Source organism: Balaenoptera physalus (assembly GCF_965194825.1).
Source record: "Balaenoptera physalus genome assembly, chromosome: 15".
Taxonomy (NCBI): Eukaryota; Metazoa; Chordata; class Mammalia; order Artiodactyla; family Balaenopteridae; genus Balaenoptera; species Balaenoptera physalus.
Window position 1 is genome coordinate 55,908,865 of NC_138894.1, and position 22,301 is coordinate 55,931,165.

Sequence of the window (22,301 nt, forward strand, 5' to 3'; positions counted from 1 at the left end):
ATGTTTTCCCCTCAGGACTTTTATTTTTATATTTGAGCAGCAGCTTATTGTGAAGCTAAGGCAGTTTTAAAGTTAGAATTGCCTTTAAATCAGTTACGGTTCCCTTTCTGCCATGTTGCAGAAAAGACAGCTGCTCTTCATTTGTAATTGCTTAAGGGCCTCTGATGATCCTGCGCCTGCAGTAGAGATAGTTCATTGTTCTGTTTATTTAATTTTTTTAGCAGAGGTTTTTGAAAGAGTCCTGAACAGTGAAGTCCCCAATACTTGTTCATGATCAGAGCTTGATGCCCACTGGAACAGTTCCTTAGCTTATCTCAGCTTCATCTTACTCATCTGCAAAAGAGAATTGATCTAGTTTTCAACCTTTTTTTTTTTTTTGAGTCAGCATCTCAAATCTCACATTACTGACAATCATTGTTCATTTTTGCTGTATACATATATATTTTTTCCCAAAAGGCATTACTGATTTATTGCATATTTAATGTGAGAAAAAGAGATATTCTTATTTAATGGAACTCAAGTTCTTTTGCCACACACCCATATGCCACTGAAAGCTTCATTAAATAGAGCTGTTACCCCAGGGACAATGCAATCTTTTAGCTCCTAGGTTAACTTGTACAGATGGTACCCAGTGTTGTCTGCCGACTTGAGGCAGTTCACTGATGGTGGAATGAGGGAAGGACAAGCAAGAGGGTTTTTCTTTTCCTTTTTCTTGTCCTTTTTATGAATAAGATGTATTTGGTCATGCTTAATTGGAACTAAACAAAAAAATATTTATTTCCCTATATTGCTTAAATGAAATATTTTTTCTCTTTAAATTTCAACTAATTTTTGGTGTCAAATTAAATGTCATACACCTTTATAGAGAAATGATGTTACTGGTGTCTGTTTTCATGTTCCATAATTAGTTTATTATTATATTATAAAAAATGCATTTTGGTGTGGGGAAAATTTCAATTCAGTTGAACATTTTATCTGCACATAATCTCTAAATAGAATTAGATAATGAGACAAAAACCACCAACTCCTCCCCCCCCAAAAACCTTTCTTATCTTTCAAAATGCCTTATGTAAATCTCCTTAAGATTGAGTTTCCTCAATGCTGTCTTCTTTTTAAAGAGGTATTGAGCTACTTTGTACAGGACTTGTACATCTCCTACACTTTCCTTCTCATTTCTACCCTTTCTCTGATCCACTCCAAATACATAAGTCCCTGCACCTGGATGCATATCTGCCTCAATGGACATATTCAAATTAAATATGAAAACTTCTGTGGTGTGACATTCTCAGAAATTCTAAAATCCTATTAGTCCCTTGATGAGTTAAGTTCAACAAACTTTTATTTTTTTTTGACCTTTTTATTATAAGCAAGTTCTGTGCTAGGCTCTCAGTGTAAGAAAGTAACTAGCATAAGAAACTTGATCTCGGGTAGATGATAGGACAATAATGAGTACAATGATTAAAACAATGTGATCATCACGCCCCTTGCCTCTACTCTGCTTTTATAATTATCTCTTCATGGTGGCAGGAACACTAAGGAAAGTCTGTTTAATTTTTTTAATCTTAATCGTAAAAGACTCTTTTTTTGGTTTTTTCTTTGGCTGCTAGCCCTTCCTTTGGAATGTGCGAAGCTTATAAGGGCTAAAATTTGTTTTTAGCCAAGACATTTTTGACCCTAGCCATTGAGTAAGACCATTTATATATTTTAGCCAAGAACACTCTAATTTCTGAAATTATTAAATATTTGTATCTAATATATAAATATATTTGTGTTTAATATACATGTGTTTAACATATATAAATATATGCATGTTTATATTTTGGTGTGTATATGGTATATATACATATGTATTGTCTACTTATCTATCTAGAGATGTACAATCTATTCTAATATACGTGTATATTTTTTTCTGAACATTAGTGATAGCAGGTTTGACATGTATTACATTTAAACACATTTACATTGGGAAATGTGTAAACTCTGTGTGTGTATGTGTCTGTGTCCACATATAGTTTACACATACATATATAGCAGATATTCAAGAGAAATTAAGCTGGTGTATTCTCAGTGGTCCATATTTTATTGGACTGAGCATGTGCACAGGGAAGTGATTAAGATTGCATTTTCTTCAGTACCTTACCTAACAAGTACTTACCTGATTAAATTGGAAGTGTGGGGTTTGAAAAATCATTTCAAAATAATAAATAAGTTAATGTTAGGGATGAAAGTTGTGATGCAGTTTATGTCCTTTTCCCAGCTGCTTCTTATCTAGGTCATGGCAAAACAAATGCCATTACTTCCTACTTGCCTGAGTGGTCCTTATACTGTTCACTTACTGGCTAACTCTTGGTTGTATTTTGAAATGAGCAAATACCATCTTAAATAGATGGTACATGGACAGATCACAGATAGGAAAAAAGAAGAATTAAATTTGGATATTTGAAATATTCTGACTTTTTCTTAATAGAATAAAAGCATTAAGTGCATTTAAAACAAATAAAAAGTAAAACTAAAACAGTCTCCTTAAATTAATTCTTAAACCTCCTGGACTTTTAGAATATAGTCTGTCCTCCCTATCTGTGGGTTCTGCATCCGCAGATTCAACAAACCAAGAATGGAAAATATTCAGGGAAAAAAAAATACCAGAAAGTTCCAAAAAGCAAAACTTGAATTTGCCATGCACTGGCAACTATTTGCATAGCATTTACATTGTATCAGGTATTACAAGTAATCTAGAGATGATTTAAAGTATATGGGAGGGTGTATGTAAGTTATATGCAAATACTATGCCATTTTACATAAGAGACTTGAGCACCTTCGGATTTTGATATGGGGTAAGGTGGGAGTGTCCTGCCACAGATATGGAGGGAGGACTGTGCATCTACATATGTATACATATTTGTATATATAATATCCTAAATGACATACCTGTTTAAAATGACATTATAGTCCTGGAAACAGAGAAATAAGCCCCTCTGCCTAAACTGGGCTTGAAAAGACGTTTTAATCAATAGTCTCATGAGAAAATTCCTCTGCTTAATTGTGATATTTGATTCATTTAGAGATATTTTAATCAGGACAAATGGAAAGAAAATGCTGGGTTTTTTTTAGAACAGTCCATGTAATTTATAACAGGGTCATTCTTTTGCATGGTGGCAAATAGCTGTTTGATTGTGAATCTCCTACTTAGCAACTGCTATCAAAAACTAAGTGAAATTTCCTGCTGAGACAAAAACAAAGTTTGAAGTTAACGTCATTAGATATTCAAAAGGAGTATTAGACAGAGTCATGATGAAAGACATTCAGTGATCTCTGTACACATTTACTGATAAAATAGGATAATGTTACCTATTTCCTAGGTTGCTTGTGAGGAGTAAACATATAATACGTATAAGTATCTTGTAACATAGCCTGGCAGAAAGTAAACCCTCCATAAATCGGAATTGATTCTTCTTGAAGTGTTGGGGTGGGTAGTTGTTGTTTGATGACATAAAACCCCTCTCACGAGTGAAAGTGAAACTCTCAGGATCACCAGCTTCCTGTATATATTTTCTGGCTGAGAAACCTCATGTGCAAAGAAAGCCTTCACTGTACTTCAAACTACAATAGGGCTATCAGGATAAAAAAGAAAGTCCTAATCTGCTTTGGTCTCTTTGATCCTACTGTTTGCAGCTCTATTAATTACTTTAATACACTGACCAATCATCTACCATGTGCCTTGTTAGCCGTTACCCTTGTTACAACATTTAGATTGTACAACTCCATTAATTCACTGTAAGAATGATAATACTGTTATTCATAATGATAACAACCACATTAATAAGAGCAACTACTATTTACTTGAGTGCTTACTCTGTGCCAGGTCCTGTTCTTAGCACTTTAACTGAACTGTTATTCATTTTTTACGATAACCCTAATGTGGTAGATATTATTATCCCATTTTACAGATAATACTGAGCCTTTGCAAGGTTGAAGGACTTCCACAAAGTCACAGGATTGCAAGAGGGTGAGCTGGAATTCTCTCTGAAAGCTGACTTGAGAACCAGAGTCTTAGGCCTCACTTGTGATTGCTTCCAAGAATGAAAGAGAAAACCAAGGCTCAGATTAAAAGGAGTCATTCATGTTCTCTCGGGGAGGATCATGTCGGAGTCAAGATCTCTGCATAGAACTTCGACTCTGACTTCAGCACCTATTTTACCACCCCTCCTACTCTCATAGTTAACATATGAAAAGTCTTGATCAATGCCTGTTAATTAATTTAATTAATTCAAGAGCCCCATTAAGACTTCTAAGCTAAAACATATTGATAACAACAACAACAAAGGTCATGATCTGAGTGGCAAATATTTTCCTACTGATCTGCTTATTTCACACACACTTACCTCCTGTGGAAAGAGATTTATCTATCAGCCACCAGTTCTTCAATACCATCTGTACAAACCTTAGATAGATATAATCCCTGAGGCATGTCTGTGTACCTGAAGATGTGGTGAACATTCTCTTTACTAATAGAATAGGGGTTTCAATACATCTCAGAATAGGGAACGATATCCTGGCATCAAAACCACAACTGGAAAAAGCCAGACAAAGGGAAGGAACAATAGGGCATCTTTTACCTCTTCCCCAAATCACAGAGATTGAGGGGAAAAAAGCTCAAGGATTTATGGATTTGACATGCCTTTCCTTTTTAGATGTCTGTTTTAGAAATTAAGAAACTGAGACAGAGAGGTTGGGCAGCCTGACTTAGGTAAAAGCTTTGTGATTAAACTAAGTCTGTATCCAGACTACCAAACTTCTGTTCTTTAGCCTATTTACTCCCCCTGCCTTTTTAGGACTATTGTCAAGATCAAATAAAATACTCAGTGACTGTTTACCTCAGATTTCCAGCCTAGGCATATAAAAACACAAACATACTTCTCCTTTTCTTGCCTATTTAAGTGTGAGTGACATTTTGAAAATTCTAACAAATGTTGGAAGAAAGGGAAAAGATCATCATAGCAATGTGTGGAAATTGTATGGCAGCTAAAAGATAACAAATGAAACCCAGCAAATAAATAACAAAAAACCCAAGACCCCTTTTATGTTTCTATTCCTTTGGGATTTATGATATAATTTCATGAAGCAGGGAAGTGAAATTCAACATTTTGAATTACTCTTCAAAGAAACTGAAAATCAGTATCCACAAAGAAATATTGATTCCATAAAAAGATCCAAATAGGTGTGCAATAATATCACCAATTGTTAAGATGATAAAGTGTAAGGAGATTTGTTGAAAGTTGAAACTATTAAATAAATTACAATTTTTAACATAAATAAGAAAAAAGATATATGAATAATTATATATGATTGAAAACCATATTATCTCAGAAAGAAGCAAAAAAAAAAAAAGATTTGGAGTGCTTACTGGCTACTCCTTGTTATTATAATTGAACTATATTCAGGTCATATTAAGAGTAAGTCTAACTTTAGAAAAGTAGAGTGATTATGAAATCTGGGTCAGCTGATGCAGTTGTGTAGATCTGAGAGCTATCAGCCTGCCTATCCAATATCGCCTTTCTGTCTTCTAGAGTTGCCTTTCAAAGAATACAAAATAAGAAAAAAAAACACACTGTGCTTCTCCTCAAGATAGTTCTTCTATGAAAATTATTCTACCCCTGGAGAATTTTAAATCAGGTGTTTTTACTCTAAAAGCAGTTTACACCCCATAAAATGAGTTTGAAGGTGATAGGTCAACTTGCCATTTGTACGTAAGTTTCCACATTTTCCTAGAGAAATTAGCTAAAAATTATAGCTAGGTTATGAGATGGGTCCACAATACTGCATTCTGTTGTATTTTAACTATATTTGTAAATATTGTTATTAATAATAGTCTATAATCTGGGAACTAGGTTTAAAAAAAGTGAAGAAAGAATGTTATTCAACTCTCAGCAAGTATTTATTGAGTGTCCACTCTGTGCCAGGCACTGATCTTGTTGTAAGGTTTTTGCCTGCATAAAGCATAAATTCTAGTGGAGATTCATACTCCCTTTTTGGGGTGAGGGGGTGGTGCGTGGCTCACCCTAAGTATTGTGATCTAGGGAATCCTTACGTTTCTTCTCCAGCTCCCTGAACCTCACTGAATCACCAGGGAACCCAATTCACTCATGAGATTATAAATCTCTCACTGAAATTCTCACCTACAAGTGCCCTAGCCCTACATTTTTTCAACTTTTTGGTAGCTGATGTGGGACTCATGAGACAATATATCCTGCCTTATATCTACTTGCTCATGTCAGAAACATCCAATTCCATTGCTGTGGTTCTATTTCATGGTGATGTGTTAGCATTGATCAGCATTACTATCTGCATCATTTGGGTCAGAAAATACTCATTCCTGATTAATACCTATGTCAAAGGAATATCCATATATTAAAATATAAATCACCAGGAAAAAATGAAAACAAATATTCAGGTTTAGGTAGCTCGAAAATCATGGTGAGAGGTTATAAAACTTGGAAAATCATCCATGAAAAGCATTTTATCCACTACTGAAGATTCCCAAAGAAAGACAATCCTAAGTCAACTTTCCCAAGGCTTAATAGCTCTTTCTGTTTTCTAGGAAGTATGTTTAAGAATTAATCTAATTCCTTTTTGTTATTGCTTGAGTTCATTTTCCCTTCTTTTGTTGTCAATAGATGCTTGTTAAACCTTTATACATATTTGTTCAAAGAATAAGGGATATGGTATTCTTTATAATAATCCTTCTTCAAGATAAAGGTAAACTGAAACACCAGGACTAGCATTGAAAAGATGTGATTTATTTAGTTGGCACAAATCATGTAAAAAACACCAATTATATGAGTGTGCTTAATTTCTAAACATTTTCTCATAATGGATTAATTTAGAACTAATATCTCTGTGTCTCCTAGATGATAATAAAGAGATGATGATATTTATTATCATGCAGTTTGATGTAGTTGATGTTTATTGAAATCTTACTATGTGCTTGGCATTGGATTGTTTGCCATGTAGATTTTCTCACATGCATTTTCTTCTATAATCATTATAACCATCCTGTAAAGTATAGTGTCTCTATAAACAAAACTTAGAGATCATACAGTTATGTAGTTCTGGAGCTGGAATTTGAGCTCAGGGAGTCTGATACCGGAGCTTGCACTCTTAATCACTCTAAAAAATAAAGTATCCATTAACAAATCCTATCAGGAAATTAATCAGCCACACTATTGGCTCAATTGGTCATGGGTTTGGAAGAAATAACAGCTGACTTGACCTGGTTAACTTGATAGCACTAATCAGACACAGGCTTATTTTTTCTGTTATGCAAGTATATTTTTATACATGGATAAATGAATTTAGAAACTGACAGTGTTGGCTGCTGTGAAATTTCGAGTGCCTTCGTAAAAGAATTTAGATAGTTATCTGGACATAGATAACTAATTTATCCTTAAGTCTGTATGACATATCTTTTGGAAATGTAATTATCCATGGTATGGATTTTGTAGAGAAAGGGTATGAATCTCTATGTTAAAATAGCTACGGATTTATTAAGGTGATGTGACAGCAGATGCATGATATTGTGAGCCCTGCCAGTGGATTTGTCCGAAGTGCTATTTGGAGTCCCCCAAAAGCCCTAGGACTATTAACAAGCAATGAGAACTACCCAGCCACTTTAGATGAAGTGCCTTTGGAAATGAGGGTACAGGACAAACTTTGTTCCACATTTGTATACATTAAAAGTGAAATGGAACATTAGTATATAGATTGAATGGATTTAGGATAAACACCAAGTTCCAGAGTTAGCTAACATTATTCAAACAGTTACTAATGCAGGGCAGGGCAAGAGAGAGCTTCTGTATCTTAGTCATATTTTATGATTTTTCTGAGAAAATTCAGGATGTTTTTTACCTCAACTTGTGATTATTTTACAAAGTTAATATGCACCATAGATATATAGACCATAGAAGAGATCCTGTATTTTAGGTTACTGGTATACAAAAGTATCTAATTTCAAATATTTTAGTGATGGCAAAAGTGAAAAACCTCAGTACTTATATTTAATAAACAAAGCATAATAGCCAACTAACAAAAGCAGATGGTTCTACACATGCTTGGAATAATGAAAGTTCTGTGCAGATTTATTCAAGTTATTTGAGTTAACTACAGGTACTGTGTGTGTGTGTGTGTGTGTGTGTGTGTGTACACATTATTTGAATGAAATTAGATTAGAATAGTTATGTTCAATAAATTGATACCTGGATTTTATTTGGCTGAAAAAGCTGTCTTATACATCAAAAGGCACTAAACATTGTATGTCTTTTCATAATCTACTTGGAAATTACATGAACTGATGACAAGTTCGAAACATTAAAATATGGGCCCAGTTTCTCACTGCTATCCTCTGCCTACAGGTTGTGTATAAAAATAATGATGTAAGGCTGGAATTATCTCGACTTGCCAAGCAAGGAGACCCGAAGATGAAGATTCACGGAGTGGTGGCCTTTAAATGTGAGAATGTTGCAACTTTGGACCCAATCACCTTTGAAACCCCAGAATCTTTCATCTCTTTGCCTAAATGGAATGCAAAGAAAACAGGCTCCATATCATTTGATTTCCGCACAACAGAGCCAAATGGCCTCATCTTATTTAGTCATGGCAAACCACGGCACCAAAAAGATGCCAAGCACCCACAGATGATAAAGGTTGACTTCTTTGCTATTGAGATGCTGGATGGCCACCTCTACCTCCTCCTAGACATGGGGTCAGGTACAATCAAAATCAAAGCCCTGCAGAAGAAGGTGAATGATGGAGAATGGTATCATGTGGACTTCCAAAGAGATGGACGGTCAGGTAATTTATCATTTTTTATGCTGTTTATCTGCTGGAACACCACTCCTAATGAATTAAAACCAAGACATATTAAAGAGTTCTTGCATTTCTGTCTTTAGGGTAAAAGAAATTGTTATTATTTCTGTTTCACATCATAAAAGAATCAGAAGGAGCTAATTAATCATCATAGTTGGGCATCAAACCCCAAATGCTCAAATGGCTTCTAGAATAGCTTCTTAAATGAACATTAAATGGATAATCAAGTGCCAAATCTTGCAAGAAATTTTATCTTGAATTTGCAAATGACAAAATTCAGTGTTCTTGTGTTCCCAATGATCTCTTGTATCATTGGATGTTTGGAGGTGCTTGAAGTGGGAAATATAAAATATGAAAAAAATTTCAATGATTCATATATAAAATCCTTGGTTTAATACAGTACACTTTTTTATCCAAGGTGGGTCTATGGTATCAAAAACACTTTAGTCAATACAGTAGGATTTCAAGGATGCAGGCAAAACTCTGCTGCCTCCCAAATAGCTTCCCTTTCTGATGAAAGAGGTTTGGAATTCCACCAACAGGAATTCATTTCTCTGGCTTCCTTTTGCTGCACTTTTTTTTCTGGAACCGTGCATGTGAGGTGGGGGAAGGAGAGGATGATTGTAGTGAAGGCCTGAAGAAATAACGTTTACTTACTCTGAAATGTGGAAGTAGATTAGGGGGCTTAGGGAGTTGAGCAGCATGAGGTCTGTGGCGGCAAGAATTATCCAGGCAAAGGAAATAGCATTTGTGGAAACCCAGAGAGCGAGAGAGGGAGAGAGAGAGAGAAGCCATTTGTTTCAGGTCTATAACTATGTATTATGTCTTTTACTTTCTTCACCCTGTGCTTTCATGCTGATTGTCCTTCTCACTTACAAATCAAGTTATCTTCTTATAATTGAAGATGGCTGAATTTAAACCTGGCCACTCTCCTCCCCTCTCTCCCCCAACTCCCTTATTTGCTTTTGTACTATACCATTCACTCTGGATTTTCCACTAAATACCAGGGTAAGCTTGGCCTAGGCATTTTTTAATGGGCCTGGATTTCTTTCTTCGTAAAGCATGTTGGGAAGGACCCAGTATTCAGTGGATCCTAGACCCAGTGACAGGGTATCAACAGCGATGGGAACTAGCATACTATATTTTTGCAAAAATTTCTGGGGGACTTGACGATCAGCCAAATTTGGGAACCACAGATCAGATGACACCAAGTGCTTCTTTCGGATCCAAGAATCTGTAATTACCATCCTAGTTTAGAAGGGCCATGCTGAAGCCCTGGGGTGAGCTCTCCTTCTCGCACTCCTTTCACAGATTGCTGTGTCACTTGTTTATTTCTGGCTTCTCTGAAGCAGAGCAGTTTCCTGTTTTACAATTATTCATGCCTTCTTTTCCTGTTTATTGATCAAGAAGATCGTGTTTGCTGTCCTAAAAATATCTTTTTTGCCCACTAAAATAGAGATGAAATGCATGAAAATTGGGAGGGAGCTAGGGGTGAGGGTGGAGAGTTGAAGGACAGTCAGAACCTATTACTCTGATCCCCAAGATATCTTGGAGATTCTGTTTCTGACTCATCCCTCTCTGGAAACTTGGTCTCCCTACATTCTTTCATTTCCCTAAAGTTGTTCAAAAGGAAGATTAGTTACCGTTCTGTGCAATCTGTGCTATGTTGTCATTTTTCTCCAGTATCTTAGATAACTGAGAGTAGACAGTAAAAGATTTTTTTTTTTTTGGTCTGTTGTACTATACTGATTCCATTAGTAACTGGATTCCTCTTTGTTTTTCTGTTTTAAGCTGAGAAGAGTTCATTGATAGGAATACAGAAATATGGCAGTAGAGGGCCTCCCTTTGGCTTCCCCCAGACTGTTTCTGCCAGAGTTAGCAGTTAATTTGCTACTTAAGAACCTTCAGACAGAAGACTTAAAAGGAGGATGGGAACATGGACTAATCTTGTGTTTTGAAATATTAACTTATGGATGTTATCACTTGACTTAAAATACATCTAGACTAAAATTTTGAAAATGACTTTTAAGAATATATATAATTTTAGTCAGACTTTACAGCAATTTAAAACATAACTGATTAAGTGGATATCTTTTGGAAGCTCAGAGGGGCAAAAAATACTACACTTTAGATCAATGAGGTATTTTCTAACTATATGAAGAAATAAATACATGGTTAATGTCAAAATTTTAGTAAATACAAAATGATATAAAAAGGAAAATAAAACCATTCATTATTCATTTGATAATGATGATTTATACCTGGATATTTCTTGCCAGTCTTAAGTGGTGGTGCAATTAATTAGTTTCCCAAGTTCCTTGGATGACCTATTACAATAAGGATCAGATAAATACCTTAATCCTCAAGCCGAGGAAAATCTACTTTTGCTGTTTGAGCTCTTTAATTCATCCAAATAACCAAAAGTTTGTTAACTGCCCTGTTTATACCCTCATTGGAAAAGGTCAGAGCAGAAAATATCAACTTTAATTTACAAAGTTCAGTGCTGGATGGGAAGAAGAAAGAGATGCCTTAAGAAAGTGTTATTTGCAGTAAGAAAGAAGATAAACAAAATGTGGGATTTTTGTCAGAATCCAATGGAAATATTTAGTATGCTTGGTTGTGTTTTGATGGTAAAGTACTTTTATTTGATTATGATTTCAGATTAGTGAATTGGAACAAACAGTATAAAAACCAATGCTCATTCACTAAACCAAGTTCTGCCTTTACTAAATTGAAAAAAAAAAAAAGAGCTCCTTATGTTGGCCTAGCTCAAGGAAGTTTAATGTAATTTTAATAACTGCAGCTGTTAATATTTTATATATAGTATTTTAATTAAGTTCTGTATTTGCACACTGCATTGTGTGCAATGGTTTGGTATAAAGTAGCTTTTTAAAGATTGAATGAATCTTTAAAATGGTTTGGTTTGGTATAAAGTAGCTTTTTAAAGATTGAATGAATAGCTATACTAGCTTTTATTTTACTTAAAGGATATTTCTGAGTTAGGCTTGGTAAAATGCTAAGATTTATAGCTCAGTTAAAACTAAGAAACATAGAATTTCAAGAAATAGTTTCATCCATTTTTCACATCAGTTATAATCAGAGGCTATATGAACATTACTCTTACTATAATGTGGGAAACAATATTGATATGACAAGAGGGCAATGTGGGCTGATTTCTGACTCATGGACAATGAAGGTCATTATCTATTGATTTGCCTGGGATCCTCCTTAGCTGAATATTTAAAAACATTAATGAGCCATGTTATCTCCATTATTAAAGTAGAGGGAGCCCAGATGTAGGAGTTATTCCTTCTCTTATTGACCATACTAAAGTAATAGGACTAAAAGCCATGGTCATTAATTTGATGCTAATAAATTTTGGCTGCCTTGATCAGAGATCGTGTTAAAACTATATTTGGTGGACAGACTGAATTTTTTTTTTTTTTGAATCTGATTCTTTTTTTTTTTTTTTAATTTATTAATTTATTTATTTTTGGCTGTGTTGGGTCTTCGTTTCTGTGCAAGGGCTCTCTCTAGTTGCGGCAAGCAGGGGCCACTCTTCATCGCAGTGCGTGGGCCTCTCACTGTCGCGGCCTCTCTTGTTGCGGAGCACAGGCTCCAGACGCGCAGGCTCAGTATTTGTGGCTCACGGGCTTTGTTGCTCCGCGGCATGTGGGATCTTCCCAGACCAGGGCCCGAACCCGTGTCCCCTGCATTGGCAGGCAGACTCTCAACCACTGCGCCACCAGGGAAGCCCCAGACTGAATTTTTTATATTCCCCAGTTTATAAGGGGAACCCATGTATGACAGGGACTATATTCTTTATGTTTATATCCTGGTGCTTTCTTAGGCAATAACAGTTGCTCAATACATATTTGGTGTGAGAAAAAATAAAGAATAAAAACATGTGAATGGCTCAGTGCCAACCCACCCCAATATTCTAAAAATGGTAACAGCATCATTACTCTTGAAGAGTAATAGCACTCTTTTAGTTGTAAATACAACTTTTTAAAGAATTACATTACTTCCTGAAAGCAGTTGAAACAATATAGGATAACAGGTGCTGTCCTTCTTTTATGAATACAGCTCCATCCTCCAAGCCCAGATGTCCAAAAAAAAATGCGGTGAGGAAGTTAAACAATTGTTAGAGAACTGTGATAAACCTCATACAAAAATGACAACCTTTTATGAGAACAGGACTGCTATTCCTGCTTGTTCCTGAGCTCCCTATATCATTTAGCAAACATGTAGGTAGAAGGAACATTAATCCTGAGGGAAAGCATTCACTTCTTTCTGAGGGCTGGGATATGCAGCCACAGTAAGCATGCTACTGACGAGGAAGATAGTCACTTAGGATGTCCATCTTTCTGGTTACTTGCCCTTCTGTCCTTTGTTCACTAAAAGGTGGGTACCTGAGCCCTTTGTTTGGTAAGAAATATTGTCTTCATCTGAATACTTTTCCAGAACTTCATTTTCAGCACAATTAATTGTATTGGGTTATATGTCCCTTCTTCCATTCCGTGACTTGGGGAAAGAAAGAAGCACTTTCCCAAACTTCGACTGATACTGTTTGGTCACAGTCTTTCCGTGCAGTGTAGTTTCTTCCGTTGCCGGCTTAGTCTATGACTGGTGCCGTGGGAGGCTAAGTGGACTAAGCCACAAGTGGCATTTTCAGGTCCTGCATTAAATTGGCAAAGGAGTAACCGTACCAAGTGCCAGCCTGATTTTGTGGGTCAGAGTGTATGGTTTGAGTGCCACAAAAAGTAGATATGCTCCATAGATAGTATAGCTACTTAACAGAGCCAAACCCCTAAGTTACTGAGTTAATAAATATGATTGATGGGGCTCATTACTCTGCAAACTTTGCAGGACGTATAGCTGAACATTTTCTTACCAACCCCTCCTCCCTTTCCAGGGTTCCCCTTTGCCTCTCTTTTGCTCCCAAACTCAACACAAGACAACTTCCCAGGTATTTAACTAAAGCATGAATTGTGCTAAAATTAGGAGGAGATTAATGACTGTTTTCTTGGGGCATGGATGTTGTTTAAATTTGTGTTAAGCTGTTTGGCTGAGTCAAGGGTATCCTCTCAAGTATTTTTATAGCAAACTACCAGGTTTTTTTTGTTTTTTTTTTTTGTTTTTTTTTGCAAACCATCATTACACATTGAAATCAAAGAGAAAACTCATTATTCTTGTCAAATTCTACTTGTGTACAGCAGGGTATAGCAGATTGTATCAGCAGTTATTCATGGGTAAGCCCACATTTAACAGCTAAGAAGCCATTGAGATTTGAAGTCATAGAGTTCCAGTTTAAGAACTAGAAATTACAGAGGGAAAAGCAAAAGGCTGTCTCCCAAGTACATAATTAGAGGTTTACAGTAATCACTGTTTGATGTGAACAGCACTTTCTAGCTATCTATTACCAGCACTGATTTCTGTGTATACCATTCATGAATCTCCACTCTCACGCATTTCTACTTGAACGACCATTAGACGATTTCTCCATTTAGGCCTTGATTTGAATTTGCCCTCTGATTATAAACATTCCTCCCATGCTTCTACCTAGTAGCCTGTTGCAGACATTTGAAATAACATTAAGTAAATGTATAATGCTTTATTTTGTACCCATGCCCATAAACCATTACCCATCCACGGTAAGACTAAAATACCTTATCAATAATTTATCAATTATTTGACGATGCTAATGACTAGATGGAGTCAATTTTGCATAAAGTTATTTTACATTTTGTTAAATTGATCCTTTATTTATTTATTCTGAATGTGTTTTAAAAGAAGATAGTCATCTGTTGCCTTCCCCTCCCGTTGAAAACATTTTCAGTTTTACATATTTTCCTCTAGTTTTTTAACATGTAAGTATATTTTATAGAGTTGCAATTGAAGTACAAACTTACTTTTTCAGACTATTTGGTTAATATGATGTCATAAACTCTTTTTTACTCAAAAGTATCCAAGTAACAAAAATTATTCTCTGTGAGTTGTGAAAAGAGCATCTAAGAATCAGAGCAGAGCTTTGCAGAGGCACCTTAACCAGGCTTGCAGGGTTGTAGGACTCAAATGTATTAACATATACAGTGTCTGTGGAAAAGAAAGTCACAGAGACAAACATGGGCAGTACCTATCTAAGCACTGCCCAAGAGACTTGACTACTTCACCCCCGCTATAGAGATAGAGGCAGGTCATAAAGCTCCCATCATAAATGAATAAATACACATTTGGATTATAAATTGACCTCCCTAAAGAAACATTCCATATCCTGTGACAGTTAATTTCTCATGGAGAATTAATAACTTGGCCTTCTTATTTTATACATTGGTCTTGTGGGCTTGGTAAATATCAGTCAGACTCTGAGAGGTGGAACCTTTGTCTCTAAATTCACTAAATCTCCTTTCCAGGCCCACCCGGCCAAGGGGCAGACCCTGGACTAGGGTGTCAGGTGCATCCTCAGGAAATAGGCATTTAGCTGGCCACACCAGCCGCAGTGGCCGGTACTGTGGAGTGCGGCATGGAAATCTGGGGAATTTCTGCAAAATAGTAGTTTAACTGCTGCAAAACACATCACTTGATTGATGTTTACAACTTCCCAGCATTGTCTATGATCATTTTTAAAACTCATAGGTATACATATATTGCTATGAGTATATGTGTTTGTACATGTGCCTGTGCTAAATTCATGGCGTGTCTGTAACATATAAATATGTGCTGTTGGTGAAAATGTTCAGGCAGTTCAAAAAGTACACAAGTGAAAAGTTTTCCTTTGCCACACACTCCCCTAACCAATTCACTCCCACCTTCGTAGGTAAAATAGTTTGGTGTTGAAAAATTCCCAGGTATTTTCCTATGCACCAGCATATCTGTAAATATAATTACACATATAAAATAAATGTAGAGCTTCTTTTTTACATAAACAAGATCACTCTTCACCAATTATTGGGTGACTTAAAAAAATACTGAGAACTTTTTCTATGCCATTCTTTGTAGTGACATCAGATATCCCTAGTTTGAATATATCAATTATTTACTTAATCATTCCTCTATTGATGGATCTTTAACTTTTTACTTTTGAAAAAATTTCACTGTTTTAAGCTAATTTATAATGAAAGTCTTCATATTATATCTTTATGCATATTGGTCAGAATTTCTGTAGGATAGATTCTGGGAATTGGAATTGCTGGATTAATTGCATTTTTAATTTTAAAGATAGTGACAAGTTATTTTACTAACAGTCTGTTTCAGTCTACACTCTTATCTGCAGTACATGAGTTGCCCTTTTCTCCTCTCTCTTGGCCTTTATTAAATAATATCAAACTTTTAAATTTTGCTCCAAGACTTATTTTTTCATATATCTGTTTAATTTCTGAAATTCCCAGCTCACAGTAATCCAAGTAAGCAAGAAACACATAGTAATAAGCAGAAAACAGAATATTAAGATTGTTTTTTGTTTTGTTTTCAAGCAAAGTTTATTCAGTTCATGTTATAAACCTAGTACATGAAATTGTTTTTTAAAAGACCGAGAAAAGTAAAAAGAAAGAAAGAGTAAAGAAAAAGAAAGAGGAAGGAAGGAAGTAAACTATCCATTCATAATCTCACTACTCCAAAACTCCCATTATTAATATTTTGTCTTTTTTTTTTAACTATCTATTTATGGGACTTAGGTATTTTGCATTTTGCATCATACCCTGCAATCAATGCTTCATTCTGCTTTTATCACCTATATTATGCCTTTTTACTGAGTTTGGATTTGTTAATAGAATACTAAATTTGACAAGTAAATTTGTAAGTTTGTAGAATCTGATTCTCTTCTGCAATGAGAGGTGAAGCAGAATTGTAGATAGATAAAATTTATATTTAACTAAAATTATTTTAAGCAGTAATTTCAAAAATGTTTACTCACTGAAGAACTTTAGTGACCATCCAGTCAAGTCCTTTATTTTGCATAAGAGCCACATTGAGGCCTAATGAATCTATTATCTGGCTAAGCTCCTCAACTAGTGAGTTGCAAAGCTAGAACATGAAAATTGGTTTCCTTTGACCAGGCAAAATCATTTCCCATTACAGCACACTATTTTCTAACCCCTCATTTCCCAATCACTTAAACTTTTGCAGTAATTTAAAACTTGAAACCAAATTAACTTATTTTAAATCTCACCTTTTGCTTCACGTTTCTTTTCACTCCATAAATTAATCTTCTGGAAATGGAATAGCCAAGAAAAACTGGATGAGAAAAAGGGTAGAGGCTAACAATTTATAAATACCAGATCAAATCATGAAGCTGATTTCTATTTTTATAACTAAGAACTGTTTTCAACAGTTTTCCCCCTTTTATGTATACTTTTACATAAAATGTGAATTTATATTATTTACGCTTATGAATATTCTTAAATAAATATTACCTTATCTATTTATCGCTTTTGTTTTATCTTTTGCACATGCCATGAAAACAACTAGGTTTAAATGTTAAGTTAATGTGATTTCTACATTAAGATGATAAAAGTCCTATGTACACAAATATATTTGTTTTTAGCTGAAATATCATTTCTTTAAAAGCAAAATAGCACAGCAGGGTGCTTCGGATTCTTAAATACTGAAGCATGAAACACTGATCCAAATAAGTTCCCAAATATGACTACCATCTACAAGTTATAATAGCTCAGATATAACAATGTTTTACATAAAATATTTATTTAATTTGCCAGAAACTTCACGTGTAATTATAGTGGAAGAATGTAAAATGTGTGAAATAATCAAGCTATTCCAAAGAGATCATATCAATATTTGTAGTTCCTGGAAAAAAGATAGAGGGATAAACCAATAATATACTCAGATTTTTGTTTTCTCTTAAATATTTATTTACATGTAGTCATACCCCAAACTTTGGAAAATGCTTATTTTCTATTGATATATACAGCTGTGGCAACTACTTGTCTTTAATGATCAAGGAATAAGGTTTAAATAGTCATTTCATGCTTTCTTGGTAACCACTGCCTTTATAACTCGATTATAATGAAATAGGCACTTGAGAACCTTAATATTGAAATTTCAGTGTTCTATGTACGTTTTAAATTGATTTAAACGAATTCAGTGATTCTATGATGAGTCCTTTGCTTAGGTGAAAATGTCCTTTGATTTCATGTCAAGAATAAAATCATTAAGGAATTAGGGATTCAAATCCCTTACCAGAAATATTAGTATTTCAGGACATTTGCACATGTGTAGTCTAAAATATCAATCTCTGTTTGAGTTTGACTAAGTAATAAAATATAATTATTATTTCAAATAAATTTTTACTCTTTGAATCTTCAAAATATAAAAATAATCATTTCTGTTCCCACTCAAGTTCTGCCCTTTCCCTTTTTTTGCCATCCCTTTTGTAAAGATTTTCTAACATATAAGTGAATTGGCAAAGCATCTAGAGCATACGTGTAGTTGATGTTTGGTCATGGTCGTTCCATTCTATTATGTTTGTTTGCAGGATATTACAGTGAATAATATCTAATACATGCGTTTGCTCATTGAGACTCCATACCTTGGATCTGGGGCTAAATTAATGAGCTAATTCCTCTTGAAGTTGAAGTTAGGATTATATTTCTTTTGCTTCCTCTCCCACCTTTCATTGCTTCTTCTTCCCATGAGAACTTTAAAACTGTCTCTCAAAGGGATAAAAAGGAGCTATGAGAAAAACAACCTTATCCTTTATGATAGTACCCTCTCAGTGTTTTTTGAACTATAGGTTACAACCTGTTAGTTGGTTCTGAAATCAGTTTGGTGGGTCATGTCTAGCATTTGTATTAATAAACTTATCTAATAAGAAAACATTATCGGAGTGCCTCAGAGGTAGTAGAGGTAAATACTTTCCTGTTAAACGGTTATTTCAGTGTGTGTGTGTATGTGTGTGTGTATGTGTATGTGTGTGCATGTGTATGTGTGTGCAAGTGTGTGTGTATGTGTGTGTGTATGTATGTGTGTGTGCACTGGGCTACATGTAAACCGCATGAAACCTGTGGATTAACTTTAGGTGTTGTGATCAGAAAGCTCTAATCTAATCACAAAGTTATAGTGAATATCTTACCCTGGCCACAACGAGCACATTCATAGAGACATATCTGAACTTAGATCCTTCGTTCAGAGCAGGCACTAATGCACCATAAATAAAAATTACAAGACCTAGTCACCCCATTCTGTCAGACAAACTCTTAATAGATGAGTATCTGAAACACTTGGCAGGAGATTTGCCCCGAGAGTATAGGCACACTGAATATGGAAACTCCAGAGTGTCCCGAGCTCTGCAAACTATGCAGAGGACACAGAGAGTGGAGTGTTATGCAAGCCACCGGATTCCCTCATCTCAGGAATCCTCCAGGTATCCTTAGTGTCAGAATTATAACACCACGAATAAGGACAAGACAGTTTTTCCAAGTGTTTTCCCCTCCCTGAGCTAAATCAAGCTTGTTCCATGAATAAAAAGGCACATGGGAAAAATTGCATATTTTAAAAATATATCCCCACTCTTGTAAAACTTTGTCATTGTTCACTTGCTCTGTGTCTCCTAACTGTTGTCTCTGAATATGACATATTCATTTCTAGGAAGTCTTCTTGAACTAGTTGGAAAACAGGGGCTGGCATCTCTCTCTCTTTTACCTTAAAAACCTAAAAGTCACTGTGTTCACTGCATACAACACTTTGCTTTCCACATTTTTTTTTTTAATGTCCACCTTACCTTTTGTCATTAATACTTAACTCTTTCTCATCATTTTCTAACTTACATTATCTGCTGCAGAGGTTAGGGATCAACTCACTTCGTAGGGCATTTTGAACAGTTAAAAATGCGTGTAATGAAATTCTGTTTAGAAAAGTGTCACCATTCTCTCTCGAAATTATATATTTAATTTCCCCTAAATGATTTTTAAAATATTTTTCTAAGTGGGATTTTCTGGTTCCTGTATGTTCCTAAGTGAATTTTCTTCCAGACACTTGCACAAATGTGAACAGTTAAAAACGAGCACTTTGTCATTTTCCCCTTTTGCTGCCTCCTTCCAAAATCCCTATTATACCCCCCCTCTTTGGAAGGCCAAAATAGCAATGCCTTTGAGTGTTTCTCCCCTAGGAGCTTTTTCCATTTCTTTCTGTGGAAGTCTAGAGAGACAAATGTCTTCTTAATGACTTGGCCGATGCCCTTCTCCCTCACAAAGACAGATCCCATTGCACTGCCCGCATCGAGGAGCAGCCCTCTGCTGGGATTTGGGAGTCTCCTGGGAACAGTGCAGGCCCTGGCAGCCCTGCATGCTTAGATGCACGTTTCACATTCACCACAGGCCACAGTTCCATTTGGAGTGGGCCTTCGCTAGTTGGCGAAAGAACTAAAATGCATCTTCCTACCCACCCTCTACACACACTACCCTTTCCCTTCCCTTTCTTTCTCTACCTCTGTACCCCATCTTCTGTCTTCAGGCCTCTCCCATTTTGTCTGCACTCTAAAACCCTGAGGCTTCTAATCCACTTTCTCTTGTTAGACTCTAGGTCCCTAGTCTGCTTTATGGTCTAGACCTGAGAAAGAAATCTGGGATAATCTGGAAATTGGTCAATGTGGTGTCCTTTTCGGGTATCATATTTGCATTTTTACAAAGATCTTTCTGAAGATAGAATATTAGTGGAATTTTGAGTAATCTGGTGGTACAGGATGAAAGTTTTGATCAGGAAAATGTCTGCTGTCTTTCTTTTTTTCTTCTTTTAATGGATTCCATAAATATATATATATTTTTTCTGTGATCCTCAAATAATCCCATGTGAATGTCTACCTCTTCATCCTATGCTTAAGGCTAGGATTTCCGTGTGTTTATAAACTACTAGAGTTGTTTTCCCCTCACATTGGAGTGAGGAAGAAAAAGCAACTTGTCAATTTAGATAAGTAACTAGTTTGTTTGTTTTTTAAAAAAGTAAACACCCATTTGACTTGGTTCTTGTGATGAATCATGATACACAGCATTTATGTAGTGCTTACTACAAACCAGACACTTTACCCGTATTATTTTATTTAACACTCATATAAGGTAGGTCATATTACTATGCCCATATTATGAATGAGTAAACTGAGACCATAGAGGCTAAGCAATAGATTCGTACAGCTGAGTGTGATGAAGTCAGGTTTTGACATAGATAATCTGTCAATTATTGTGTACAATACAAACAATGAAGTCAGTTAAGGATGGGGGCACAACACAACCTTTCATTGGTTTGCAGATGCGTACCTGCTTTGAAAATGAACACTAACCAAAGAGAGTCTGACTTTATTCCAGAGAGTGATGTAGAATGCCAATTTCTCCTTCTTTCTCTCTCTTTCCCTCTCCCTCTCCTTCTGCTTCCTGCCTCCCACCCCTCCCTCTCCTCCCACCCTTCCCTCCCTCCCCTCCCACCCTTCCTTTCTTTCCATCTTGGCTGAACTGTTAGAGAGTGGTAAGAATGCCATTTTCTCTTCCCTCCCTCCCTCGCTCCCTCCCTCCCTCCCTCCTTTTCCCTCCTTCCTTCCTTCCTTCCTTCCTTCCTTCCTTCCTTCCTTCCTTCCTTCCTTCTTTCCTTTTTCCCCTGAACTCTTAGAGGCTGACAAACACTCTTTCTTGTCTGTACACTTTGGTTTTCATTCCCAAAGTGAAATAGAACCATTTAAATGACAGTTTGCCTTATTCTTAAAGTTATTTAATTCCACATATTTCTGTTCATTTCCCTAGGAAGTACACCAGGAATAGAAAGAAAAATAAGAAATGTCTGCCCTCAAGGAGTTCACCCTCAGGCAGATGGAGGAGAGAAAGTGTGATATTCAGAACAGGTTGCACGCTGTAAAGACCTGTGTGCTCTCTTGTCTTCGCAACAGGTACCATTTCTGTCAACACGCTGCGCACGCCCTACACTGCTCCTGGCGAGAGTGAGATTCTGGACCTGGATGACGAGTTGTACCTGGGGGGCTTGCCAGAAAATAAGGCCGGCCTCGTCTTCCCCACCGAGGTGTGGACTGCACTGCTCAACTATGGCTACGTGGGCTGCATAAGAGATTTGTTCATTGACGGCCAGAGCAAAGATATCCGGCAAATGGCTGAAGTTCAAAGTACTGCTGGAGTGAAGCCCTCCTGCTCCAGGGAAACAGCAAAACCGTGCCTTAGCAACCCTTGCAAAAACAGCGGCATGTGCAGGGATGGGTGGAACAGATATGTCTGCGATTGTTCCGGAACAGGCTATCTTGGCAGGTCCTGCGAGAGAGGTAGGGTTCCAAAATCCAAGCTGCCGACTCCCCTGAGCTGAAAAGCGTATTCAGCGTGGACCTCAAACTTTAAATGACCATTGAAACATAACGTATGCTCTGCAGAAGTAAACTCTCTGCAAGCCATGCAGCCACACCTGATGTGTGTGACTGATGAGTCCTTAATGATTTT

At 36.2% G+C, this 22,301-nt stretch overlaps 1 protein-coding gene across 21 annotated transcripts in view; it reads left to right on the forward strand.

Annotated features, from left to right (window-relative positions):
• Positions 1-22,301, forward strand: part of NRXN1 (neurexin 1) — a 1,120,109-nt gene that overhangs the window by 496,640 nt on the left and 601,168 nt on the right. For all 21 annotated transcript variants that reach the window (XM_082427614.1, XM_082427616.1, XM_082427619.1 and 18 more), the window contains 2 exons: positions 8,409-8,847; positions 21,746-22,129. In XM_082427614.1, coding sequence (XP_082283740.1) covers positions 8,409-8,847; positions 21,746-22,129 — 823 coding nt within the window. The remainder of the gene's footprint in view (positions 1-8,408; positions 8,848-21,745; positions 22,130-22,301) is intronic.